A 27,795-nucleotide genomic window follows, 5' to 3' on the forward strand; every position below is an offset into this window, starting at 1 on the left:
CAGTCCCAGCTGGGGTTGGGCCTCCTATGGGTGCAGGGTCTGGCTTGGGGCAGAGTGACGGTCTGGGCCGACCCTCCCGGGGTGCCCGCTGAGCACGGTCCCATTCCCTCGGGGCGGGTCGGGGTGCCGGTCCCGCTCCCTCGGGGCCCCGGGGCCGGTTCCGGTTCCGGCGGGGCCGGGGCGGCGGGCGGGGCGGGGCCGTGGGCCGAGCCTGCGCCGTGCGGGCGGGCGGCGCTGGGCCCCGCAGAACAAGGGGCGCAGGGGGCCCGGGCGTGCGGAGGCCGCAGCCGGGCCGGGACGCGGGCGGGGGCCGCGCCGGGGCCGGGGGGCCGCGCCGGGGCGGAGGAGGAGGCGGCGGAGGCGCGGGCGGGGGCCTGGCGGCCGGGGGCCTGGCGGCCGGGCAGGGGCGCCATGGCGGCGGCCGAGACGAAGATCATTTACCACCTGGACGAGCAGGAGACGCCGTACCTGGTGAAGCTGCCGATCCCGGCCGAGCGCGTCACCCTCGGCGACTTCAAGGGCCTCCTCAACCGCCCCAACTACAAGTTCTACTTCAAGTCCATGGACGACGACTTTGGGTGAGCGCGGGCCCGGGCCCAGGTCCCCCGGGGCCACGCGTGGAGCCCGGGCCCCGTGGGCCTCGCCGGGGGCCGCGGGGGGACACCTGCCCCGCTCGGGGCTGCGGCCGGGGCTGGCTCCCCCCTGCGGGACGGCGGGGCCGGGACCCCCGGGCTGGGGAGGTGCCCTGAGGGACTGGCGGCCCGACTGGTGCCCGGCGCGGGGAGGGGGACCCGCATCCCTCCCCCATCCCCGCTCCTTGCCTTGGAGTGGGTGGGGATGGAGCCCCCCTTGGGTTCGATCTGCGGGGGACACACCCTCCGTGCGCCCCCAGTACCTCGCCTGGGGGAGGCTGGTGGTGATACCCCCCCGTGCACATTCTCTGGGGCTGGTGGTCCCTGAGTGCTGCCTCCGGGCACAGCCCCCCGTCCTCACTGCCCTCATCAGCTCTGGGGACGCTGATAACTCCCCTGTGAGGGAGCTGGGGTATGTCCCTTTTCTGGTGCTGCAGAGATACCTTGGAGGAGACCACTGCCCCCAATCTGAGGGTCGCCCCCTCCCCGTGCTCAGGATGTTTGGCCAACACCTTGACCGAGAGGGCATCTCCCATCTTGGGAGTGTCTAGGGATGGTGTCCCCCACCTTGTGTCCTACTCGGGATTGTTATTCCCCACCTATAGGGCCTGGGCATCTCCCAGTGTGCCTGCCTGGGGAAGGTGCCCCTTGTTCCCTCCACCAGAGGAGTGTGGGGGCAGTGCTGCCTCCATCAGCACTCCCCAAGAAGTGGATTTGGGGACAGTTTTGTTCTCCTACCATCCATTTTGGGGAGGGACATCCATTTTGGCAGCTTTGTCCTCTGCATCTCATCTTAGGGAAGAATGGGTAGAAGGGATGAGCTTTCTGCTCTCCTGCCTCCATGGAGAAGGGGAGCTCTCCACGTGCTGCCCATCTCTGAGCAAGGGGTGTGTGCAAGACCCACTGTGCCCACATACATGTCCCATCCTCAAGATGAGATGTCCTGAGCTAGATCTCTGGGATGGATCTGTATGGAAGAGGGGTGCAGCCTGCCTCACATCCCATCTCCTGCAGGGCAGCTCTCTTCCATCACTGGTATTTTCATTGTTTTTGTGATACCCTTTGGTTCCGCCCATCATGGGTGGCTGTTTGGAGGCGAGGAGATACGTTCTGAACCTTGTTTAGATGTTGTACTGCCTGATCTTCTGGGGAGCCCCTGCTCTCTCCTCTCTGTGTAAAGCTGGTAACTGTTCTGGGGAGCAAGCACCACATGAAGCCAGCTCTCTGTAAGACCCTTTGTCTCCATTTTGTCCAGAGTCTTCATACATCTGACTCTCCTCTAGCCTTTTTGAGGGCTCTGTTTCCATCTTGAGAATGTAGCTTCTCTTGCCCTCCACAGTGTGTGATCTTTACTATTCCTAGCACTTTGGTATTTGAAGGAGTTCCATGATCCTCTTCCTCTGAATATTTTTCTCCCCTCTGAAGATTTAATGTTTACAGTAGGTCTTGTGTATGAAGCTGGGACTACAAAGTGTTTTCAGTTTTATAGTCTTCCCAGTGTCTTCTCACTGCACCAAATACCTCCCTAGGCTGTGATTTTGGCTCGTACCCCACACTGAACAGGGCTGGGCCTGTTTGGGGCTTGGATGAGATCGGTGTGGCTGCCTCAGCAGGGGGTGCTGTCCCCTCCTCAGCCAAATTATCCCAGTGCCCAGGTTCCCGTTAGTATGAGAAGTGCCAACTTTCAGATGAGGCTTGAAATTTGGAGTCGCTCCTTTGACCACAGTCTGGGACTCTTTGCCTCCCTAAATTCTTCCTGACCCACTAGAGAGCTTTAGTCCTCAGAAGCTTCCCCCTTCTCTCCTGGCAAATAGAAGTCTTCAGCTCTCATTTTCCATAAATTTCCTCAGCAGTATCAGTTGTCTGTGGATCATTTCCTGTCCCTCAGCTGTTGAGTAGCGTTGGGTGCTATGAAACAGCTGCCTCTCCCGTCTCGGAGGGGACCACGTTCATTGGTGGGAGAAGCGAATTCTCCATGCACGCTGTTTGTAAACAAATGCTTTGGGATCCTTTGAAATGTTGTTCTTGAAGTGAATTCAAACTTGTCTTGAATGAAACATTGCCATGTGGGTGGGAGAGTGTCTGCGTAACTATAAACAAAATTTAGTAATAAATAGCAACGTCTCACATTGGGAAGAGGGGTCTGGTGGCAGCAAAGTTCTGTGCTATGCTTTTTCATCATCCTCTGTTTCTTTAAGGCTCCACAAGAGGAGGCAGATGGTAGATTAACGAAACTCAAGGATAAAACAGCATAGGGAGTTGGTGTGGATGATAGCAGGGAAAGGGGAAAATCACTCAGGAAGACACAGCAATTTTACTTGTCGGAAATGCATGGGATGAGATTTTTGTTGGGACCAGTTCAGCTAATATGTTTGGGAAGAGTGAACCTCTCTGGAAGGGAGGGTGCAGCTGAGAGGGGTTGGGGGCCGTGTGTGGGTAACCTGTTCTTTGGAGAAGTCCTGTGCATTGAGTTGTACCGTTGGAGCAGCATGTGCAAGGCCTGGTGTTGGACGGAGGGAGAAACCCTCTCATGGTGTCACCATGGATGCTTCATCAGGAAAGCTGTCTCTGCTCCTTTCCAGAGAGCTGAAGAATGTGCTGGTGGTTGGCTGGAGCATGGTGGGAACAACTAGAGCAGTCCAGCTGCAGCCTTGTCTCTGAGAAGCCCTGAAGCCCCAGGCATCACTCAAAATAGAATCATAGAATCATTTTGGCTTGAAAAGATCTTAGAGATCATCGAGTCCAACCAAAAAATTTCATGATCCCTGGTAGTTGATGTGCATTAGAAAGCAAGCCATGGGTCTGCAGGGACAGAAGGGCAGGAGGCACCTCAGCTGCTTGACTGTAAATGCATGGGCATTTAGTGAAAACCAGGTTAACAATGACTGCATTCAGAAGTTGTGTGACAGGGAGAGTGTTTCACTCTCACAAATGTGTTCCTTTCAGCCCTTTCCCTCAGGATACCCTATGCTTGGCTTGTGCTGGCAAATTCTGACCTGGGCTGGTATCTGTCAGCTGGGCAGTGTCCAGAAGTCGAACGCAGGGCAAAGCCCCTTCATGAGAGTTGAGGTGGATCACCTTAGGGCAGTTGATCAATAAGGAGGATGCCTGCAGATCCCATGGCTCTGCTTTTCATCAGCAATTGGACCTTTTGAAGGATCCATGTGGTATAAAACTAAGTTCTCCTCTCATCTATTATTGTGAATGGAGGCATCTCACCTTCCAGGGCCAGCTAGAGCAAGACGTGGTCCAGTGTTTACCTCACCTTTGTTTCCCAATCTGAATCTGTTTCTCCTTCTTCCTCCTTTTTCCAGGCTGTGGATCTTCAGCTTGGCATTCCCTTCAGCTCATCCCCAAGGCAATATTACAGCCACAGTCTTGGTGCATGGGATTTCTCATTCTTTTGTTTATCTTGTTAATATTTGTTTGCTCTGAGAATCAGAGTGGTGATGGAGCAACTTCAGTGTTTACATCTCCTTGAAAATGTGAACTGTGGCTCCCCTGGGTGGCTCCAAAGTTGTCAGTTAGTTCTGGGTTTCAAATTAAGAAGACCCCAGAATGGTGTCGCCTCTGGGTGGGAAGGAGGAGGAATGGGAAGATTTCATTCACCTGGTCCTGGGGAGAGGAACTGTGAGCAGCAGGAAGGCTGCAGTGTTTCATTGCCTGGTCTATCCAGTGTGCAGTGAGCTACAACTGCACATAGCAGGGTGCAGATATTTGTGCCCTTCTTGGGCTTTATGTTTTGCTAATCCCAGAACTGGAGGCATGTGCGGGAGATCAGCCAACGGATGGAGTAAGTGTGACAGTTTATAGATGTGGTGCGCTCTTCTTGGACCTGAGGTGCTTTGTGTGGATGTGTCTCACCATGAAGTGTGGAACGACCCTTGGCCTGCTAGCCTTGTTCTCATTAGAGAAGGAAAGTTTTTCCTGCAGCTTCAGTCTTTTTATGAAACATTTCACAGGTAAGAGGCGTGTGCTGGTCATCAGGAGAGCGCCTTAGATCAATGCGGTCCTGTCACCACTTGTGAGACCCGTGTTCTCCATCAAACCACCTGCAAGTTTCTCATGAGGTTTAGAACAGACTTTTAAATTTCTGTGGGTTTTTTTTTTTTTCCCTAATCTGTAAGATGGAATTTCCAAGTGTGCCTTGTCTTGTCCAATTGACACTAGGAGCTTCTTGTGTAAACACTCGTCTGGATCTTACCATGACAGAGCCCTCAGTTCCATAGAGGTCTGCAGGAACCGGACTTAAATTCTTCTGGGCACCTCTGCAGCTGGGAAGGGAACAACCATGCTGTGGTAGTTTGTAGTTTGGTGGGACATGGGCTTCAGTCATGTGTAAAATGTTATCTCCTGCCCAAGTCCATCATAAGAAATATACGTGTCTCTGGGCAGCGTGGACCTTCTCACCAGCCAGTTTATGTGCTTGTTTGCCCCAGCTGAACTGTAAGTTTGACTCTTCATTTGGCCAGGTGGCTGGTATGACTGTGAGGATATTCTTAAATCAGTTGAAATGTGGTTTCTTTTGACTCATTTTTTGCTTGTAATTGATGTTGTTCATTTTCTGTTGGTGGAAAGGTGTTCCCACAGGGGCACACCGAGGTTTAAACTAAACTTTTCAGAGCGGTTTCAGTTAAATGAGTGCAGTTTGTGTGTCCAGGTAAATTCTTAGCACCTGGTCCGAAGTTCCATCTCATCTTTCCTTAAATTCTGGAATACCTAAAAGTTTGAATTTCTGCGTGTGGAGAACGCAAATACGGTGATCATTTTTCTTACCTCCACTAGGCCACCTCCCCTCTTCTAGGCCAGAGAGCAGAAAGGCCATGTTGTCCTGCAAGGGGACCATCCCTCCCTCCCCATCCTACTGATTCTGCATTGCTGGGAGGACACCAGTGATCCAAGGTACAGTGGTGGGATGGTGCTGCTCCTCCTTCCACTGCTATTTTCTCTCTTGCAGGTCTCGATTCCAATTTTAACTTCAGAGCTGTGGTGAGTGATTCCTTGGCCTCAGCTGTGAAGTGAAAATTGGTATCCAACTAATCACTAGCCCAGTATCTTATCCAGACCTGCTTAATTATCACCTGCTCTCCAAAGCCTGGTACGAGGCAGTGATTAGGGCAATGCTCTGGAGGCAGAACAAAGCGGGCGCTGCTGGAATTCCCAGTACAGGGGTCAGATGCCGTTGGTATTTGGCGACCTCATCCCCTGCACATGTGCATGGGGAAGCGCTTTGACGCTCACTGAAAGCCTGAGTGATTTATTTTTATTGCAAGGTCTTTTTGAAATTGATGCCAGTGGTGACTGTCCTTCTGGCTGGAAGTACTGGGAGCTGGGGAAGGGATCCTAAATTTAATAAGCACTGTCAGTCCCTAAGCAGTGGTGAGTGCTGGCGTGGTGCCCCTGCCTTTCCTGCCAGCTCTTTGAGCATGAGTTGGGGGAGTTTTATTTTAATTTTTGGGAACTTTTTTAAAATTTATTTTTAAATTGGAAATTTTTGCTGTCTGCAGAAGACCTTTGCTTGTCCCTAGTGGGGACTGCTTCCATGTCAGCATGGATTTCACACTGGGAGAGGTTGACAAGAGGTCTGAGAGTGAAAGGGCCTACAAAACTCCCTTACATGCTTACGTCTTTTATAGTGGCCTGAGAGGCACCACCAGCCCTGCTGAAAGGTGGCCGCTTTTCTCCAGTTTGTGGTCAGTCCCTGTCCTTTTCTGTGTGGAGGGCAGCATTTTCCATGTGACGGGCCACAGCACCCCATCTGTTGTGCTCCCTGCTCCAGAGGAAGCATGTTTCCCTGCCTGCTCCCATGAGGTGTGCTGCCCTGGGTAGCAAGGGTCCACCAGCACTTATTTCGTACATTTTACATGTAGGTTACTGCAGCCTGTCCTCTCCTGGGCTGCTGAGGATTTGGCAGGGAGCTGCTAACCACTGTCTGCGCTTGTGGTGGGGAGTTCCTGTAATGCTGCCCATGCTGAGGGTGGCCAATGGACACTGAAGCTGGTCCTTGCTGGAGCTACTGCTGGAGGCTGTTCCCAAGTGTTGTGGCAGTGGTGGTGGGGGCCACAGCAGTGCCAGGGCTGAGGTGCAGATGGAGAGGGTTAGTTGACAGTATTCGCTGCGTCCCTGGGTTGTATTGTCTGCGCCTGGCAGTGTGTCCTGCTGTTCAGACCCAGCTATTACTGACTCTGTAGGTGTCCGGCTTTCTCAGTTGTGGTTGGAGCTGTGCTCCAAAGGCCACAGTGGATGGCAGTCATAGCCTGGTTTCTTTGCCCAGGGGTGGCATTTGGAAAGCCAAGTTAGCCAAATCGGGCTGCAGACCAATTTCCCTAAGGCTTTGTCTGTACTATGCAAACAATGAAGCTTTACAGCAGCTATTTGAACTTATTTGCAGCCAGAGCTGTTCAGAATTTTTTTTTTGACTGAATGTGTTTCCTCCCAAAATATGGTGTTATGTTGAAGCCAACATTTTTCTTGGAGAGGTATTGTTTTCTGTTATGTTCTTGATGGGAATGTTTCTTAATTTTAAGCCTCTTTTGTCATCTTGGGAAAAAAAAGAAAGAAAGGTCAAAAAACCTTTGCTCAACCATGAGAATGCAGCTGTTTTGATGCAGTTCAGTGTTTTGAAATCATCTGGAGGACTCTGGGCCTCCAAATTCCAGCACAAAGCAAAAGCCTACCTCGATGTCTCAGAAATTGCTGTAAAGTAAATCAGTGCACCCTGACTGTGGTGCAGGGATAGAGACAGATGGTCCATGAGCCCAAGGCCGATCTGCTTGAAGCTCTGAGCCTTCAGTAAATCCATCTTCTTTCTCCAGCATGCTCCTGACCTCCTCCTCCTGTGATTTCCCCACCTGATCTCCCAGCAGGCAGAGATGTCTGGGTCTGCAGCCTGAGCTCTTGAAGGTGGAGGCAGCCAACCACTACCATGCATTCAGGGATGGTCAGGGAAGAAGGGTGCTGTGAGTACAGGCAGAGAAAATCTGGTTTCCCCTGCAGCTTTTCTACTGCAGAGATGTGTTTGGCCTTGTTCCTTTCTCAGGGTGGGCATCAGGCCCTTCTATCTGGACTTGATGACTGTGTGCCACTGTGTACCTAGAGGTGTAGGAAGCATAGTTGAAATTCCTCAAGTCCTTTTTGAGCTCAAGGTACTTAAAGTTGTGGGAAGGCTTTCTTATGTCTGCATGGCAGTTGCTGGACTGTTCTGAGCTGAGGATATCTGGTGTAATGAATTGCTACTCCTCCACCCTTGACTGCATCCAAATAGATAGAACAATGTTGTGGTTTAGGACATTTGATCTGTGTGAAAGCCCATGAAGGGGAGCTGGGCTTGCAGAGACTGTGCCTGCAGGAAATTGCCTTCACGTCGCACCAGCTTTGCGTCGTGCTGCACATCTGATGAGGCAGCAGCCCGGACTGTGTGTTTTTGGTGTTTTCTATTGATTTCCTCCTCTCTCCATCCCTTGTTTGTTATTCAGAGCCTGCCCTTCTGACCCGTGCTAGATGGATGGTTGTTTTCCAGAAGGGGGATGTGGCACCACGTGGCTGTGTTACTGTTTGTCCTGCTGGTGTTGGCTTGTTAGGCAGCAGCTGGCAAGTTAAATAAAACTTAATCCTGCTGGTGGCTGCCATTGGAAATTTTTGGACCAAATCCTTTTGTGAAGGCTTTTTGGAAGGCGTTGAAATAAGGTACAAATCTGGGAATTAGTCTGATCTCTGTGACTTTGTCTGCTTTGTCCATGTGCTTATCTGTATAATGCCATGGTGGTGTTAGGAGAGCGTGTGAGCTCTTGGGCTGTGAATATCACTGTCTCCAAGGACTGCATTAGCTTGCAGAGCTGAAGCATTAGTATCTCCCTGAGCCCCTGAAGCTCATGGTTTCACTTGTTTCCACCCGCTGCGTTGTTACTATTGTAGCACTAATATTAAACCCATCCAGGAATGGGCTGGAACTCTCTGGAGGCTTTGGCAGGCAGCGATGGCTGGTGCTGAGCTTCCTGTGCCGTGTAATCCTCTATTGCAGTGGAGGGTTGGGACTGCTGTTGTTGTTGTATCAGTTATTTATTAAAGGCGACATGCCAGAGGCCTTGTTTTTCCAGGCACAGCTGGCTATGGAAGGCAGCAGAAGCAGCATTTGGGTACCCTGCTCCACTAAATCCTTTGTGTTGGTTATCCCCTCACTGAGGCATCTGTCCGTGTGTCTTGTTGGCTAAAAGTTGATATTGTGTGAGAGCTGAAGGAAAAGACAGTGAGTGGTGACTGAATTGCTGCAGTGGGAGTCTGTCCTTCTGGTCCTGGTTGAAGACAGGAGCTTAAGTGGGAAAGGCTTCCTCGACTTGGAGCAGAGATCTGTTTCTGAGAGAGCTGGCACTGGCTACTGTGTGGAAGGTCTTTCCTCTGCTGGTTTTTGACCTGCCCCTAGGATTTGGAGAGGAATTTATTTGCTGTGTGGCCCTTCTGATCACTGGCAGCTGTCTCCGTGATAGGATGGGAATTCAGGATCTGGGTAACAGAGTCTGTGGACTTTTCCTTGTTTTCTGGTGCGTGGCAGCTCCTGACATGTACAGGCTGGTTCTGGGGACACTGGTGGTCTGCCAGAGGAGTCTGTGTTTTGGGAACTCTGGCTCTGCATGAATTATCATAGTGGGGAAGCTGGTGCTAGCACTTTAACCTGCCTATTCCTGGGCTTCAGCTCTTTCCCTCAGCATAGCTCTGGCCTCCTCGTGGTCTTTTTGTGTCTCACCATCTGTGAGCAAATAGGTTGTCTCTCCCCTGTACGCTGCACTGTGCTGTGCTACCATAGTCGACAGCCAGAGCAATGTCAGCAGTGGGTGACAACCCTGGCTTGGTGGCCTGACACCCTCAGCAGGGCAGGGAGAAGGTGGCTGCAGTGATGATGGCTGTTGTCTGGTTGGCCTCAGGGCACAGCAGCTTCTTAAACTGAAGCTTTTTCCAGAAGCTGTGATGGATATGCAAACTCCATACTTGTGTTTGCATATGGCTAACCAGCTGTCCCAGTTCATTCAGCCCTGCCTGGCTCAACCAGTATGTTAGTGCCATTCACACAGAGACTTGCCTGTGGGCCTAGCTGGGGCTGTGCTATACTGGAAGTCCATATAGGGCCTTAATGCATGAAGTCTTGCCATTGCATTGTGTTAATTTGAATTTTTCTTGCTGGCTTTTGTGACTCTGAGAAGGGTGGATTTTCGTGTATCTGGCTGCAGAGCTGTGTCCCTTATGGGGGACCTCCCTTAGACCCAGAGCTGGTAAATGCACCTTTAGGTACTGAAGGGGCTCCTGTGAGACGGATTTTTCTTCCAGAATGGAAGTGTCTTGTTTTAGCTGGGGCCAAAAAGTTTGTTTGGGAAAACTCTTAGGATTATTCCTTGTCTAGGCATCCTGGAAGTGGCAGGGGACTTTGAGGATGTCAACATCTACTTCACTTTAGGGTAAGCTGTGGGTTTCCTTGGAGCAGTTCTGACTTAATGCAGGGATGTGTAACAGGGTGTGCAGGTTGAGTCTGATGCATTGGGGCTGGATCAAACTCGTGCAGCTCATGCCTGTGCTGCTGAACCCCTCTGCAGAAACACAGGAGCCCACTGCAGCGGCCTTCTTGAATGAGCTGATGTTGCCAGTGTGAGACACCACTTAAAAAATCTGTGTGTAAGTGTTGCCTTCATGATGTTTCTTGTGGTGCAGTTGGTACCTGTGCTGTGGTAGGAAGCTGTGTGGCACCCAAACTTTCCCATGTAGAGAGGTGTGTGGATTTGAGGGGGCAACTGTGTCTGGCCACCTTGTCTGTAGGGACCAGGTGAACTCCTGGGTGATCAACACATGGTGGTGGCACCAAGTGTTCATGGTGACTTTACATATGACTAAAGGAGAGATGCTTCATGAGAGTTTGATGTCAGCATCACAGATAAGTAGGAAGCTCAAAAGCAGGGTGGTCTTGTAACTTGACTTACCAACAGATCCACAGATGTGGGAAATGGCCCTACAGCAGTAATAATGTGACAAAACTTGCTGGGCTGTCCATGGGAATAGTTAATGTGTACAATGACAAGTTCAACACAGTTACCAAGCTCATGGGGTATTTACAGACTGCAGACAGGTTGTGCTGCCTTCCACTGCACTCCTCCATCCTTGAAGGACCTGGGAGTTGGCAGCTCTGGCTTTGAGACCTTCCACAAGAAGAACATTTCATGTCACATGTGATGGTGACTTCTGAAGGTCACTGACTGTTACTGTGCAGTTGTCAGAGACAGCAGGTGGAAGGTTTGGAATGGTATGTGACGGGTCAGGGCTGGGAGTTCACAGTGTCAAAGAAAAGCAGCAGCTTTGAGTTGGACCTGCCGCTGCAGTGATCCAAAGCACTGTCCTCTTCTAAATTGTGGGGAAACTTGCCCTCTTGTTGAAAATTATACTAATTCCTGGTGTAGAGGTGAATTCTGATAGCATCTGGTCTGAAGTCTGTACGTGGCACCTCACACAGACTTTAAATTTACAGTAATTTATTGGGTCCTACTTTATGGCTCCCATCTGCTTTCTGGACCTCCAGTGGAGTAAGTTGCATGCCAGTACTTGCTTGGTTTGGTTAGGACTCGAGCATCCCTCTTGTCTCTTCCAGCAGTTGAGCAGTATTTGCATGTTTGCTGGGTTGCTTGCTGGAGGGCAAGCCTGGCTGGCCTGGTAAAGGCTGCTTGGTAGGAGATTACTCGTTGTATTCAGGAGTTTAGCCCTGTGTCTTGAACGGAGTTTGGTGAATATGCCTGGTATTAGTGAAATTAATGAAGTATATAAAAGGCTATTAAAATGTGCTCTATTTGCTATCTCTCTGTACAGGGAATTTTTTGTACCGTCCCCTGCATGACACCATCAAAATCAGGTGAGGAAGAAAAAGAACATTTGTCCCTGTTCTAGTGATGGTCAGAAATGGTTCCTCTGAGTGTTCAGACCCCTCATACTCTCTGCTGCCTCCTGCATTTTAGAACCAGAGGGATGCAGTACTGCTGTTTGCCCATTTTTCAGAATGCTACAATGACTTGGGATCAGGAACAGAGTTCTTTCTTTGCCATCGTGCAGCTGTTGTGACTCTGAAAGGCTCTTCTTTGCGTGAGTCCTTTTCATTGTCTTTGGCAAATGTTTTGTGGTAAAACTTAGTTGTGAGATTTATTAACTCCCTGTTGGTTTTATAGGAGTTCTCTGTATGTCTTACAGATCCAGTTAGCAGAGATGTTGCTGATGGCAGCTGAGCTGGATGTGCAGAGTAGGTGCAGTCATCTACAGCTTGTCATGCTTCAAGGCCCCTTCCCACCGGGTAGGAGGTTGAGCTGGTTTCCTTGGGAGACTCTTGCAAAACTGTTTGTGCAAGGAGAGAGTAATGTGAGCTGGTCAGTGTCTTGAGGGCAGGACACACGTGGAGGCTGCTTTGTCATCTCCTTGTGGAGATCTGTCATTAAATACAAATTAATTGTTAACATGGTGGGGGAGAAATAAACCTTACTTCTCCTTCCTACAGTCATCTGCTTTGGTTTGTGCAGTCCTAGACCTGCTCTGGAGGCAGAGGGCTGGTGCTGGGCAGGGCTGTGGTGCTGGCAACCCAGGACGAGAGGGTGCTGGCGAGCAGCCTGCTCTGTGGCAACTCTCTGCTTCCCCAGGTGTGGAAGTCCAAGCTTTCAGGCTTTGTTTCCCACCCTCCCCCTCTTCCCATTTTTCCCCTCTTCTCCTCTCCTTGCTCTCCCGCTGAGTTGATGCTTTTCCAGGAATGAGCTGTACTGCTGGCCCAGCACATTCCACAGCAGCAGCACTTTCTTGGCAGGAGCCTCGCTTGCTGTTAAGAAAAAGCAGGACTGACTTGGTGTCCCTCAGCTGAGGACCAGAAAAGGAGGGCCTGGTCCTGCATTCCTCATGGTGCATGCAGAACCTTCACGGACACCATGGCCCTCTCCCTAGACTGTTGTGTATGTGCCAACTTCACACTGTCCCCCCAGCAGCCCTTGGAGCCCTCTACAGCTCCTCTCTGGCATCTTAATCAGCATGAAGTCCCTGGACGTTGCAAGGGAAGCTGTTGCTTTTCTAGCCAGCCTAGAAAGGAGTGTGTGACTTCTCGCTTGTTTGGAGTTGTAAAGTGGAGCCTGAACACCTCATCCACAAGCTCCTTGATATGTTGTTGTTGTGTCTTTTGCATTTTGTTACCAGCAGTAGCTGGATGAAGCCTTTCCCCACCTCTGCACTTCCTCCACCTCTCTCCCTTCCTCTCTGTCAACAGGAGCTGCCATGTTGCAGCTCTGCCTTGTGGGCTCTTCCTACTGTCTGTGTCCAGATGGAGCTAAGTGTCACAGCAGACCAAGCCTCCTTCCTCCGATGTGTTTGCTGTCTCACAACAGGAGTGTGAACCACAGCAACCACATCAGGATTTTAGCCTGTCTCTTGCTGGGGCCTCTTTTGGGCCTATTTCTTCTCCCACCTTGAATAAAAGCCCAGCTTTTGGTCACTGTTATTATATCTGTGGAATTGTCTCCATTCCATGAAGGTCATTTCTGCAGATGTTTAACCTCAAATCTTTCTTTCTCACAGTGATTCCCTGCACTTGTCTTGTACCCTTGTGTTGGGCTGTGCAAGCTTAGAGTTATTGAGGAGCTGAAATTGAGCTACCAGGGTGAAGAGCCTTGCTGGGCTTCTGCTGGAAGTTCCCGTTTGTCCTGATTTCCAATTCAAAGAGACTGAAAGTGTCACTGAACCTTCTGCGGGGAGGGAGGGGAGGGGGGGCTCGAGAATGCTGCCTTTGATGATGTCTGTAAATGTCCTTCCGGAGGTTGGAAGCATCGCTTGGGCAGGGCAGGATTAATTAGCGTGGAGGTGCCTCCTGCAGTCCTGTGCAGCTTCCTCCTCCCGGTCGGTGGAGGACAGGCCTGTTGGGCTTGTTTGCAGAGCAGGGCTGCAGCCAGATGGTCACTCCGAGATCAAGGCGGGAGGGGCCGCCAGGGCTCACTGGGAAATCAGTCTGTAGCTTTGCTTTGATAAGTGCTGCTCCTTGGCAGGCCTCTGAGGCCGAGTGGCTCCTTCCTAAATGCCATTCCTAAATACCAGTCTTTGGCATTTAGTCTGTCCTCTGTCATCTCCCACCAGTGACTCTGGTAGGACTGAGCATAGGTCCAGCTGGAGCCAGGCATTGCCTGGACTGCTGGGCTCTGGTTGTTGTGGTCTACATCCAATGGAGTGGTTGCAAATGTGTTGATGAGGGGTTCTCAGGGAGAACAGTTGGCATCTTGGGTATCTGTTCAGTCTTGGGTGTCTGTTCAGCCCTGGATGTCTGTTCAGCCCCTGCCTGGCTGACCATGGGGAGAAAGCACAGCAGAGGGCTGGGGCAGCAGAGGTGAGCATGGTTGAGGGACTGGTAGGCCCATGGCAGGGGGTTTGGAACTAGATGATCCCTTCCATCCCAAATCATTCTCTGAAAATAAAAGAGGCTGCTCTTGTGCTCATGAGCACGATGTGCCCTCTCTTGAGAAGAGTAGGTAGTAGCTTTTTGAAATGGGTTAACCTACTCCCCAAGGAGTACTTGTGATGCTCCCTTGTTAGGAGAGCAGGGGTGGTCTTTCCTACTTGAATGCAGAGCTAAATGCAGAGCTATGTTACTGTTGTGGTAGCAGGACAGCTGCTAACAGCTGGTTTGTGCTTCTTGATTCTTAAGCACACCAGGTAAACATTATGCTGCAAGGGAGCTCATCTTCACATGGGGTGCAGGGACAGACAGGAAGACAACACTTTCTCTGGGGAGGTGCTCTGACAGTTAAACAATCTACAAATGCGTGTTTCCCTATTTACCTGTGCTGCAGCATAGAGAAGCAGTGGGGAATATCCTGTCTGGGGGCTTGGGAGGCAAATTAAATGGGAGAGTGACAGTCTGTTTATGCTCAGAGAGCCCTTTTCACCCCAATGCACTGTGCAATTTGTACTACTCCTCCTCGCACAGAAGGTATAAATACAGTGAGGAGGACCCCAAGAATGGCCTGGGTTATGGAGACAGACAACTCAAATCCTCTAATCCTGTTTGATGCATGCTGTTTGCCTGCAAAGCCCAAGGTCTCACCAATACACGTGTGTATGCTGTGGTTGGGCCTGTAGCCCCTGGGGGAATTGTATCCCCATGGGAAGCACACATATCATGTCTGGGCTTAGTCTAACAGGAGAGTATTTCCCATCTGAGATCCCAACTCTCTTGGAAAATAAATGTCCACTTTTCTCATCTGGTGAAATGGCTGCAGATCTCATCCCTGTGGCCCCAGCATTTGAGCTTGCAGGAGAGGTGAGAATTTTGCTCTAGAGCCAGGAGATGCTCACATTTGGGTGGTAACACAAAAAGGTGCTTCCTTTTGCTATGCAGCATTGTTAATCTATACAATCATTTGGAAGCAAGACATTCCTGCCCTAAGGGATGTATGTTACAGGTCTTGAAAATGAGATCACATTTCTGGTGGGTAAATCCCTGAAGCTTTTGCTTTTGGGTAGAAATGTCTCCTGAGTGTTTTTTGTTTGGTTGGGTTTTTTTTTCTTCTTTTGCAAGTTGTAGGAGGTGGGGGCTGTTAAGGTCAGAGGAGTGACCAACCTAATCTGTGCACTTTTGGGAGGTTGTCATAGAAGAATAAGTTTATAATTGAATTTCTGGGCTTTACATTGTTGGAAAAAATGTTGCTGTTTTGTAAAGGTCTTTCCTCTTAATAAGTGAACTAAACAAAGGAGATCATCTTACTCTTTCATCTCCTCTACTAGCTTTGGATCTTTTTTGTGTGAGATTGTCACTGCTCAGTTGTCTTCTCAATCTTTTTATGTTCCCGGGGAACAGGCTGCTTTTCATCTTGACCATCAAGCTGTCCAACATAAGGTTGAGCTTCCCTCACCTCCCTTCTTTGCGCTGACCCCCCCCACCCCCCCTTCGATGCCAGATTCAGTTTTTTTATTTGGCACCCCGTCTGTGATTGCTTCTCTCCGAGTATCCTCCCTGCTGCAAGCCCTTGGATAGGCAATTCGGGGGACAGGACTGCCAAAGACAAGCAGCAATCACTGCTGAGCTCCAGCCTGCTTCCAAATCTGGGGTTCAAATCCAGCGGGAGCCTCTTGGATTTCTTCTTTTGCTGGGCTCACGTTACTCCATCTGAGTTCTTCGCAGGAACCTTGCTGTGGCTGGTGGGTCCCGCTCAGGAGAGACCAGAGCTGGCTGAAGCTGGAAACTCCCTTGTATCCACATCCTCAGCCGGGCTGGAGGCCACCGAGGGGAAACGGGGAGGCTGGGAGCACAGCAGCTGCGCTGGTAATGTCTGCGCAGCCGGGGTCTGACACGGTGCGGCCGTCCCCGCGGCTTGGGGTTTATGGCCTCCTTTCTCTCCTGTGCACGCTCTCGTTCCCCACCTTCCCTTCATTCCTAGGACATTACTCTGTGATATAAAATACCCTCTAATTTCCTGAGCTGGGCTGGAACTCCCCGGAGAAGGCAGCGTCTGCCCGCCTGTCCCTCACCCGCCTCTGCATCTGTGTTCCACACAGCCAGCTGCTCCCGCCGGCAGGCACCGGGAGGGAAGCTGGGAGCGTGGCGTCTTCCCAGGCCGTGGTGAGAGGGTCTGCTGGCTCCTACGGAAAATCTGGTGGGAGGGTAGGGAGGGAGCCAGAGTTGGAGCTGGGGTTCCTCCACTTCCCTCCCTGTTGCCGGGTCTGTTCTTTCCCCTCCCCCAGCTGCATGGGAGCAGATGTGCTGCTTGTGTCAGCCCTGGCAGCCCCCTCCACACACCCCAGCCGGGCTCCTGCGCAGCCAGAGCCTTGTCCCCTCCTCCTTCTCCTCCCCCCCACACTCCCCGCGCTAGGCCCGTGTCGCCGGGGATGGCGGCGGAACCATCCGCCCACTCGGCCTGCCTCCCCTGTAACCCTCCCTCCTTCCTCCCTCCCGCAGATCTCTTTGTTGGAAAAACTCAAGGCAGATGAGTGCTGGGGAGCACTGGGCCTGCAGGCCAGGCGCTGAGCCCGCAGCTTGGCCTCGGCATGTCTGCCGACCCCGGGGATGGGACCAGGGTCACAGGGGGATTATCTGGGCAGAGCAGCAGCATCAAGGGACCTGGACTTGCATTCACCTGGGCAAGGCTCGGGCTGCCTTCACGTAGAAGGGGTTTTTCCTGGTCACCATTCTCAGTCGTGTTGTGCCCAGCCCCCAGCAGGACTTTAAACATGGGGACCTTAAAAACCGGATGGTAAACTCAAAGCAGTCCCTCTGAAATCAGCCTTAGGCAGATGTTTTCTCTGGCTCTGGTGGCTTCAGCCAAAAGGAAAGGCTTGTAGAGAACGGAGAGAGCGTGAATTCTTTCTGGGTCTGCTGTTTTAGGATTTCTGGGCTCAGACCCCATCAGCTGAGGGCTCTTCTCAGCACATTCACAGAATGGTTTTCCCTGCCAGCACATCCGCAGGACAGTTTATCTCATGGCTGCCTCCCCGTGCAAGCACGGAGCAAAAACGTGGCACTGCTCACAGCTCCCCCAGAGGCTGCTCGCTTGGTGGCTCTGGCTTGTGAACCTGCGGTCGAGTCTGTGTGTCCGTGTAAGAAGTGTGACTGGAAGGGTGGTGAGAGGTGGGAGGAAGACTGAAACTCAGGCTGAGGCTGGAGAGGAATGCAGGACATGAATAGCTGGGATGGTGCAAGGGGTGACAGACGTGAGCAGTGCTGCAGAGATATTCCTGCTCGGCATGTGCCTGACTCCAGCACTATCAGTTTTTGCTCTGTAGAGTCTAAATATATAATCCATCATGCTCTGGCATCTGGGTGATAAATAGTGATAAATAATGTAGTGGCTGGGGACGGAGGGAGAAAACTGCTCCAGGGTGGAGCTGACCCCTGGGATGTCTGGGGCAGCCACGGGGTAATAAGAGTGAGGAGGGACCAGCTCTCAGGACAGAGGGAGCTTGTTCTCTATCAAGCATTGCAGCTGAGGGTGACTGGGCGGGTCTTGGGGTTGGTTTCCTCTGTCCCCGCTGGAAGTGGAATAGTTCATTTGTGCTGAGCAGTTGGTCACCTTGACCCAGTGAATATATCACCCTGTCCCTTCACCCACAGGCAGGGCTCTGTGTCCCCGAGCAGTCATCATGCAGCACTGAAAATTGGCTCTGCCTGAAGTTCTCTCTAGGAATTGGACACGGTCCAGGCTGCTGGCGACAGTATGAATGGATGCTAGTGCAGCCAGGGCAGGGTGCGTGTGTGCGTGCACTTGGAAATGAGGAGACAACAACTTGCCTGGCTTGGAAAGGGCTGACGTGGGCACCAAAAGGGATGGGTCCTGGGGGGACACTGCCTGTGTTTGACACTCATCCTGGGCTGCAGGGGCTTTGGGCAGAGGCTGGCACAGAACATGCTGAAGAAGCATTAAGCCAGCAGGGTTTTAATCCATCCTCACTGCTCCTTTCCTGCTTTTCCTGCTCCTCCATCTGTGCAAGAGGAATTAACGCACATCCTGGGAGTGGATTAGATTGCTCAAACCGTGACCTCCTCATCTGTGCCTTCTGGGGACGGGTAGCCTTTGTCCGATCCCTTTTCTGTCTCTCCAGTTTGGGCAGGGATCGTGAGTGCCAGCTGCCAGCAAAGGCCTGGTGACGTGCTGCCTCTCACCCCGCGGGACAGCCCTTTGCCGAGCGTACATGACACTGACACTGACACAGCCAGCAGGGCTGGCAGGGTGGAGCGAGCCTGCTCCCCGGGTTTGGTGCTTCCAGCACTGTTCATTTGCCTTTTGCTGATGCCTTGTGAGTGTTGGCAAGCCTTGCTGTCCTGTGTTCGGTGGCGGCTCAGGCAGCTGTTGGCACACCAGGGAGAGCAGCCAGGAGCCCAGAGTACCTGTTTCTCCGAGCCCCAGCGTGCTGCAACTTGATGGCAGTCTGGGGCAATGGGTCACAGCTCCGCATCCCACGCCTGCATCCTCTTCGATTCTCCGTGAGTTGGGGGCTGGCTTGGGGACCCTTCATAGCTGTTGATGGGATGTCCCTTCTGAGTATTGCTAGTTACTTGTAATCTATTTATTTTCAATACATAACTTCCTGTGGTTTCCCATTCATTACTATGTTATTTTTCTGTTGGACTCTTCCTCGCCCCCCCTCCAAATAATTTCTTCACTATTTAGTTACTACATTTTTTAAAGCACAGTATGTGTCAAGCTGCCTTAGATATAGCCTGGAAAGGGAACTAAGTATCACAAATTACTTGTAATTAGTCTTTGTATTAAATAAGAGTGCTTAAAATGTCATTGTGAAGAAAAGAAAATGAGCTTGATAAAGTCTATTTTGTGACTGGATTCAATTTGTCAAAGGTGGTATTAATTAATTCTGCTGAATTTACAAGTCGTTTTGATTGCAGATTCACTGTGGAAAAAGTATTTAGGTGTCCAGTGATATTTAAAATAAAAAGAATAAATTTAGTCTCCAAAGAAAACTGATTTTTTTTTTTTTTTTTTACTGTTGGAAGAAAAAGTTATCAGTGCTCCTTTGACTATGAAGTCTGATAATGTAGCTGTTTGTGTAATGCAAGAACATGACATTGTGGCACAACTATAAAGCTCAAAGTGATGTTGAAATATTACGTATGTAATTAAAAAGCAACAGTAACATTTGGGAGCCAACATGTTTAATGTATTTCACTTTCATCTATTAGAAATCTCTGGCATAAGTTGCAATTCTTTCAGATCATTATAAAGAGGTTTAAATTATGTATTTCTTTAGAAATAAGTGAACTGGTGGAAATATGTCTGCTGGAAATACAGCAGAAAAGTCTAGGAAGTTGCTGGAGTGTGTTGAAGAACTTCCTGACACAGTGGCTGAGGGAGCCAACTAGGGAAGGTTCACATTGGCCTGTCATTTGTGAGCAGAGAACTGGTGGATGATGGGGTGGCTGGAGACTGCCTTGTGCACAGTGCTCACAAAATGATTAGAGTTTTTGATTCTCACAGAAATAAGGAGGCAGGGTCAGCAGAACTGCCGCCTTAGACTTGTGGAGGGCAGACTTCGGCCTGGTTAGGGAGCTGGCTGACCGTCCCCTGAGAGGCAGTCCTAAAGGACAAAGGAGCCCAGGAAGGCTGGACATTCTTCAAGAAGAAAATCTTAAAGGTGCGGGAGCAGGCCCTCCCCATGTGCTGAAAGACAAGCCAGTGGGGAAGAAGAGTGGCCTGGCTGAACAGGGAGCTCTGGCTCAAACTCAGGGGTAAAAAAGAGTGTATCGCCTTTGGAAAAAAGGGGAGGCAACTCAAGAGGGCTACAAGGATACTGTGAGGTTAGGCAGGGAGAAGTCTAGAAGGGTCACAGCCCAGCTAGAACTTAATCAGGCTACTGCTGTAAAAGACAATACATATGTATTTACGAGTAACATCAGCACCAAAAGAAAGGCTAAGGATAATATCTGTCCTTAACTGAATGCAGGGGGAAAACAGTGACAAAGGATGAGGAAAAGGCTGAGGTACTTAATACCTTCTTTTCCTTAGTCTTTAACAGCAAGACCAGATGTTCTCAGGGTACTCAACCCCCTGAGCTGGGAGACAGGGTTAAGGAGCAGAATTAAGCCCCCTGTAATCCAAGAGGAAATGGTTGGCAACCTGTTATACCACTTAGACACATGCAAGTCCGTGGGGTTGGGTGGGATCCCCCCAGTGGTACTGAGGGAGCTGGTGGAAGTGTCACTTTCAGTCATTTACCAGCAGGTAATCCAGGGAGGTCCAGTTGACTGGAAGTGAGCAAATGTGACACCCATTTACAAGAATGGCCAGAAGGAGAATCCAGGGAACTGCAGGCCTGTCAACCTGACCTCACTGCCAGGGAAGGTCATGGGGGAGACCATCTTGAGTGCCATCACATGGCAAGTACAGGACAACCAGGCAATCAGACCCAACCAGCATGGGTTTAGGAAAGGCAGGTCCTGCTTGACCAACCTGATTTTCTGTGACAAGGTGGCATGGTTAATGGATGAAGGAAAGACTGTGGATGTTTTCTATCTGGACTTTAGTGAAGCCTTTGACACCGTTTCCCACAGCATTCTCTGAGAGAAACTGGCTGCTCAGGGCTTGAGCAGGTGCACAGTTCCCTGGATAAAAAACTCTGGATGGCTGGGCCCAGAGAGTGCTGGGGAATGGAGCTGTCAGCTGGTCACAAGTGTGTTCACCAAAGCTCAGTACTGGAGTCAGTTCTGTTTAATATCTTTATCAGTTATCTTGACAAGAGGATTGAAGGCACTCTCAGTTCTCAGATGACTAAATTGAGCGGGAATGTTGATATGGTTGAGGGTAGGAAGGCTCTGCAGAGAAATCTGGACAGGCTGGCTCAACGGACAGTTGTATGAGATTCAACAAAGCCAAGTTCCAGGTCCTGCAGTTGGGTCACAACAACCCCACACTGCTCTACAGGCTGGGGGAAGAGTGACTGGAAAGCTGCCTGGTGGGAAGGGACTTGGAGGTGCTGGTTGATAGCAGCTGAACATAAGCTAACACGTCCCCAGGTGACCAAGAAGGCCAATGGCATCCTGGCTTGTGTCAGCAATAGTGTGTCCTGCCAGCAGGACCAGGGAAAGTGATTGTCCCCTTGTACTCTGCACTGGTGAGGTCGCACCTCAAACCCCGTGTTCAGTTTTGGGCCCCTCACTACAATACACTACAGCTGAGTGCCTGGAGTGAGTCCAGAAAAGGTCAATGGAGCTGGTGACAGGTCTGGAGCACAAGTCTAATGAGGAGCAGCTGAGGGGGCTCAGCCTGGAGAAAAGGAGGCTCGGAGGAACCTTATTGCTCTCCACAACTACCTGAAAGGAGATAGTAGCCAGGTGGGGATCAGCCTCTTCTCCCAGGTAACAAGCAACAGGACAAGAGGAAATGGCCTGAAGTTGTGCCAAGGCAGATTTAGATTGATATTAGGAAACATTTCTTCACCAAAAGTGTTGCCAAGCATTGGAATAAGTTGCCCAGGGAAGTGGTGAAGTCACCGTGCCTGACATGTAGATGTGGCACTTGGGGACATGGTTTAGTAGTGAACTTTGTAGTGCTGGGGTAGTGGTTGGACTGGATGATCTTCAAGGTCTTTTCCAACCTAAACGATTCCATGGTATGCACCTGAATTTTGGTTTTACTGATTAAATTGTGAATTGAGGGATGAAACAGCTGGATGCACACAGAGAGGCTGTTCTGCCTTTGTCTTCTCTCCAGCCTGCCAGTCATGGCTGTGACCGTAGGAACCTGTGACCTGGTAGCAGGCAGGAGTTGCTGATCCTCTCCTGCTCCATCTCCAAGCCTGGGCTGCTTGTTGTTGGGTGCAAATACCCACCTGGGTAAGTCTCCTTTTCCTCTGAAATCCTGGACCAGCTCTGACTGCCTCTTCTCCCCTCTGCAGGGTGGTGAAAGAAGAGATCTCAGATGACAATGCCAAGCTTCCCTGCTTCAACGGCCGGGTGGTGTCATGGGTAAGCAAACCCCTTGCTGTGGTATCTCTCTGCCTGTGTCTGCCCTCTGAAAACCACCATTTGGATGTGTAGTGCCGAGTAAGGCACAGGGACTGCTCCGTGCTGTCGGTGTGCTGACTGCTAACACAGTTGATGAGCTGGATTCCCACACTCCAGTCCCTCAGCTGCAGAAGGGGCTCTGTGGTGCTGGGTGCCCTGTGCCGGGGAAGATGTGGGATGCCTCTGTTAGAGAGCTCATGGTAACTGATGCCTGGCAGAGGTTGTGGTCATGCCCTGTCCACAGCATAACCCGTGTGCCCCTATGGCAGGGTCAGCTTTCCAAGGGAAGTCCCGCTCCAGTGACTGGTGCAAAGGGCTTAAGTGACTTTAGTGCTGGTGAAGCGGACTGGATTTGACTGCCCTGAAGACTAAAGGTACTGCCTGGGCAGCTGCAGGACAAGCTTTTCCCTCTGTGCCGTGCCATGAACATGCTCTGTCCCCTGCCTGCATGCCTCCCTCAGCCCCTAGGGGACCCTCTGTTAGTGGGGGGAGAGGACATTCAGTCTCCACAGCCCATCATCCCGTTTTTCCTGTGCTGAGCTGCAGTTTGTGTTGGTGGGGATGTGTGGATCTACACCAAGAGCAGAGCCAAGACCAAAGTGCCTTCTTCCAGAGGCCTCCAGATAGCCCCTCAGCAATTCAGGCTAGGTCAGACCTAATTCTGCTTCTATCCCTGCATCAGACAGTGAGGTCTCAGCTGGGGGGCTGTGAGGAGGGGATGACAGGGGCGGGCAGGTGCCCACTGCTGGCCTGGCTACTGCTGGGATTCCAGGCAAGGGAACAGAGTGCAGGGTGGGCTCCTGCCTGAGCCTTGCACCGGGAGGAAAGGATGTGCTGGGCTCTCACACAAAGAGCAGGGGCCTGATGCGGGCTGTCCTCCCTCTAGCGGTTATCCAGGCCCTTCGGAAAACAGCCTGTGTCCAGCTCTTGGCCACCATCCATTCCTCTGCATTCATCCCGCTGCTACTGCATCTGCACCAAGATGTCTCCCCACCCTGCCTTTTCCAGCTGCCTTTTGCTTTCACCCGCCCTATGGGGAGTCCCAGAGTCTCTGAATCCTTTCCCTTACTTTTTTATTACTTGGTGTGCTTTTACTTGTCCTTCGTGCATCCATGCAGCTGCTGGCTTTCCTTGTAGGATCTCTGTGGCTGCTCAGTGTGATTGACATGGATCTGGTGTGGGTGGCATGACCACCATGCTGCTGCTCTGCTGGGCTGGATCCTTGCAGGGAACTTGTGCCCAAACTGGCTCTTGTGCACAAAGGCGTGATGGCAGTCCCAGAGACCTTCATGCACAGCTGATGGTCCCTTTTTCTATCTGTGCTGAGATTCTCCTTGTCCATGGGTGGTTTGGGGCCTGGGGGGCAGCACTTGCTTTGCTGCTTCTGACAGACAGGCTGAGATGAGGCTATTTCAGGAACACAGTTACTAATTTTAGTGACCGGGAAAGACGGGGGCTTGAATCCAAGTGAGTATTTCCTGACAGTATAAGAGGGAGGAAAAGTGCAGGGTGGTGATCAAAACCTTCCCTGGAGGAAATCCCAGCTTTGGGAGTGTTAGAGGAAGACAGCATCAGTCCTCCCAGCTTGGGAACACCCCCTCTACTCTCCTCACTGCTGTTTGACAGATGCCTGTGGCTAGTTCCCTCTGTCCAGATCTATTTGCCTGATCTTGCATTGAGATTTTCAAGCATAAAGTGTTATATGACTTTTCCCTAGGCAATGCTGGCCACTTCCAGTATATCTGCTCCCATATGCTCCCGGGCAGTGGCTGCCAGAACAGGGATGTGGCCCTTAGGGAGTGGTATGTGTCCTGGGAAGACACGTCACTGGGAAGGTGCCAGGAGCAAAGCCAGGCATGTGCCTGGGGCTTGCTGGAGGGAGGGAGCTGAGCCAGTGTGAGACAAGAGCTGGTTAGACAATTGTGAGATCAGGAGCCGTTGGGCTTGTCCCGAGGCTTGTGGGACGGGCTCTGCAGCTTTTGACACCCCAGGCAGCTCTCTGCTCTGTCTGCTGCCTTGGCTGCGGCTTTTTCAGGGCGGCTTTGTCTTCCTTGCCCCAGCTACATCCCTGTCTCGGTTCCCAGTGCCTCTCTGGCAGTAGACCTCTCTCCCCCTGCCCTAATGATGATCTGTGGATTATCTTATCAACCCCTTATCAGGGTTTTCCCAGTTCTTGAAGGTGGGCAGGGCACAGCTCTTTCATCAGTGATGCTGGCATGCGCTCAAGACCTGTGTAAATGGGCTGTGCCTCCTGCACCTGAGTTGGCATCTGCTCCTGGCTCCATGCAGATGTGGTTCCCTCTCCAGCAAGCAGTAGTGCTGCCTCTGCACTGCCACTGGGCGTTATGGTTTGGGCAGCAGCTGTCAGCTCCTTTCCAGCCCATGTTTCATGATCCTCCTGTCCTTGACCCACAGTGGGGCATCCTTCACCTTAGATCTTTTCTGGGCCCTGTCACCTCTGCTCTGGGGGTCCTTGAATGCCTCTTTCAGGGAAGAGGCTTTTTATTGTCCCCTGTTATGATTAGATCCTGTTCATTACAGCTTGAAGAGGAGGGAGTGCAAACCTGGATAGGGAGCAGTATTGGGGAATAGCTCATTTGGACTATCCTGTTTCATTCCACTGGCAAGCCTATGGAAGCTCCACCTCGTTCCCTGAGCCCTGAAACTGGTGGTTTATTACAGAGACATAGATGTGGGTGTGCCTGGACTGCCCCACAATTATGGCTGGTATAGAGTTCCTGGGGTTTGACCCTTTCTTGAATTTCTGTACTGGGGAAACTGTTGAGTCCCCCAGAGGTTTGCTGGAGATTGTGCCCAAGCCAATAAGCTGGGCAAAGTTTGTGTGGAAGTCAGAAAAAGATCCTGTTTCAGGAATCTATTTCAAAGCCAGCCTCAGCCCTGAGCTCTGTTATCCCCAGCATGTGAGGGCTGGGGAGGTGAAAGTCGTGCTGGTCCCACCTTGAAGGCAGAGCTGTAGAGGCTGCTAAAATTGCGGAAGGGAATGACTGGTAGCTGGCTCTTCCAGTGTGAGAAGTACTGGGACGTGTGCTAAGGGTTACCTGAGTGTGTGGTGTGGGTGTGCAGGTGATATCAGAGTGTCCAAGCAGGGCTGTCAGCCACCTGGGCTTCACTGCTGGGTCAGGAATTCCTGAGCCACAAATAGCCGGTGTCTGGGAAGGCATGGAGAGGGAGTGTTGCTACATGCTTGGCCTGTTCCATACCCGCTCCTGGGCATCTTCTGTTGTCTGCCATGAGAGATGAGATCCTGGGCCAGGCAGGCTTTTGGCCAGCTCCTTTGGCCACTGTCGTACATGTTTTCCCAGTGCTGCAGCCGTTTCCTTCTCTGTCTCATCCCTCCAGCTGGTGTCTGCAGAGGGTTCCCACTCGGATGCTGGCTCGGTCTGTGCCGATAACCAGACAGAGCTGCCACCTTCCATGGAGCGCACAGGAGGAATTGGAGACTCCAGGCCCCCCTCTTTCCAGTAAGTTACCTGTCATCTGTCCTAGTTTCCAAGGGACACATTTGTTGTAATCCTGAGCAGGGGCTGGGATGCTCCTACGCAAATTGTCAGGGATCACAGCCAGCAAGGGGGGAGGAGGATGGGGCTGTGAGCAGATTCGAAGTGGAGCTGCATTATTCAACAAGCAAGGACATGCCGAAAATAGTGCAAGGAAGCTGGCAAAGAGCTGGCACAGTATGCCCAATCCTTTGCCCTGCACTCATAGATGTGCTATGGTTATTCATATCCCTCAAGAAGGAGACGGCTGATGGCTGGAAGCTTGTGCTGGCCAGCACAGAGGTGTAGAGAGAGCCTGCCCAAGTTGTTCCCTGTTGGACATATTTGTTCCTTTTATCTCATCACAGCCCTAACACCGGGGGGAGTCGGGAAAACCTGGACAATGAGACAGAAACAGACTCAGTGGTGTCGTCGCAAAGGGAACGACCTCGTCGGACAGATGGGCCTGAGCATGGTGAGTGTTGGTAACATGGCAAGAGCTCTGCAGGGCATGGCTGGGGCATGGTGGGGGCACCAGCTCCAGACTTGGGGCAGCTTTCTCTGCTTTGCAGAACCTTACCAGCATAGAAGGGCTGTTTTATGGCACTTAGAAGGGCTGTAGCCTCACACTGGAGGCAGGAGTTAACACCTGTGTTGCATCAGAACTTTGGGACCAAAGGAGATGTCTCCTGTAGAAGCCTCAAGTGGAGGCAGTAGTACCTCAGTCCTTTGTAGTTGAAAAGCAGAGTGTGCTGTAGCCTTGCCACTCCATGCTGCTTCTTGCTCTACCAAGGAAAGAGCTGCAAGTTTTCTACAAGTTTGGCAGCATTGCTTCTAGTGGCCCATCAGCCTCTTCCCCATCTGCTAGTAATAAAAGTATCCCACAAGAGGTGGATCTGATCTCAGGGTGGACTAGGAGCTGGATGGCACTAGATGGGATTGTCTGATGACCAGATTTGTTCTGAGAAGGCTGCCATGAGCCCTGCTTAGGGGAAGGGGTTGTCTCAAGCACACTGAGTCTTGTCTTTTCATAGCACCCAGGGTGAATGGGACAGTGAAGGGAGAGCGGCGCCGAGACCTGGGCGGGTACGAGAGCTCCTCCACTCTCATGAGCAGTGAGCTGGAGACCACCAGCTTCTTCGATTCAGATGAAGATGACTCCACCAGCAGGTAGGAGAGCTTAGGTCCTGGAGAAACGCTAACTTTCCCCTTCCTCCCAGCGCAGAGAGATGCCGTTGCAGGGCACAGTAATCCTGGGCTCAGACTTACCTCTGTCTCACCCAGCAGCCCTCTCTACTATTGTCTGTCCCCCATGTGCATGTTCTCCCCTCTGCCCTGCAGTCCTGTATTCCTTGTGCTATTTCCATGGCTCTCTTGCTGTCAGAGCCACCACCCTGGCAGCAAGAGAGCTGACTCTTATTTTTGCCTGCAGATTTAGCAGTTCAACAGAGCAAAGCAGTGCTTCCCGTCTCATGAGGAGGCACAAGCGGCGCCGGCGGAAACAGAAGGCTCCACGCATCGAGCGGGTACGCAGGGAGGGGCCAGGGATCCTGGGGAGGGAAGTGCAGGGCAAGGTGGGCTGCCTGGTGGATCCCTCTCAGGGATTCAGCTGTGTTTGTTGTGGTCACAACTTGTGACAGTCCAAGTCTCCAAGAGACTTTATTAAGTGCTGTAAACATTTTCTGGGCCAATGTAGCCACAAGAGCTGGGACCACAGGCCTTGTCCTGGCTGTGGAGAGGTCATAAGGACCATGGCTGATGTTCTCTGGCTCTGCAAAGCTCCCAGCATAAGAGTGGAGTTGTGGGTGGGGGCTGTGGTGCCACAGGGAGTGGCAGAGAGGAAAGACAAGTGGAGGAAGCTGGGGCTGGGAAAGTTGCTGAGGCACAGGAGGACATCTCACGTTTCACTTACGTTGCAGTCATCGTCCTTCAGCAGCATCACAGACTCCACCATGTCCCTGAACATCATCACAGTCACGCTGAATATGGGTGAGTGGGAGGTGTGCGTGGAGCCTGCAGTCCTTCCAGAGCGGGATTGGGTGGTGGAGAGGGAACTGGGGAGGGGGCAAAGAGGACACATGGAGGAGGAGTAAGGAGATGGATTCTGTAGAAAAGTGACTTGTCTTTAAGCGCTGGTCTCTCAAGAGTTTCTTTATGTCCCAGCTCATCT

General features: G+C 51.6%; 1 protein-coding gene across 8 annotated transcripts in view; it reads left to right on the forward strand.

Annotated features, from left to right (window-relative positions):
* The first annotated feature begins 394 nt into the window (after window positions 1-394).
* Window positions 395-27,795, forward strand: part of DVL3 (dishevelled segment polarity protein 3) — a 33,914-nt gene continuing 6,513 nt past the window's right edge. For 7 of the 8 annotated variants that reach the window (XM_050308121.1, XM_050308124.1, XM_050308123.1 and 4 more), the window contains exons 1-7: window positions 395-578; window positions 22,020-22,089; window positions 25,489-25,610; window positions 25,994-26,100; window positions 26,660-26,795; window positions 27,058-27,151; window positions 27,545-27,614. In XM_050308121.1, the coding sequence (XP_050164078.1) occupies window positions 412-578; window positions 22,020-22,089; window positions 25,489-25,610; window positions 25,994-26,100; window positions 26,660-26,795; window positions 27,058-27,151; window positions 27,545-27,614 (766 nt within the window). In that variant the 5' untranslated portion in view covers window positions 395-411. Of the gene's footprint in view, window positions 579-22,019; window positions 22,090-22,398; window positions 22,503-25,488; window positions 25,611-25,993; window positions 26,101-26,659; window positions 26,796-27,057; window positions 27,152-27,544; window positions 27,615-27,795 lie in introns of those variants that run through there. The other variant, XM_050308128.1, reaches the window with a different exon arrangement.

This window comes from Myiozetetes cayanensis, unplaced genomic scaffold (genome assembly GCF_022539395.1).
Source record: "Myiozetetes cayanensis isolate MyiCay16 unplaced genomic scaffold, myiCay2020 scf13, whole genome shotgun sequence".
Classification (NCBI taxonomy): Eukaryota; Metazoa; Chordata; class Aves; order Passeriformes; family Tyrannidae; genus Myiozetetes; species Myiozetetes cayanensis.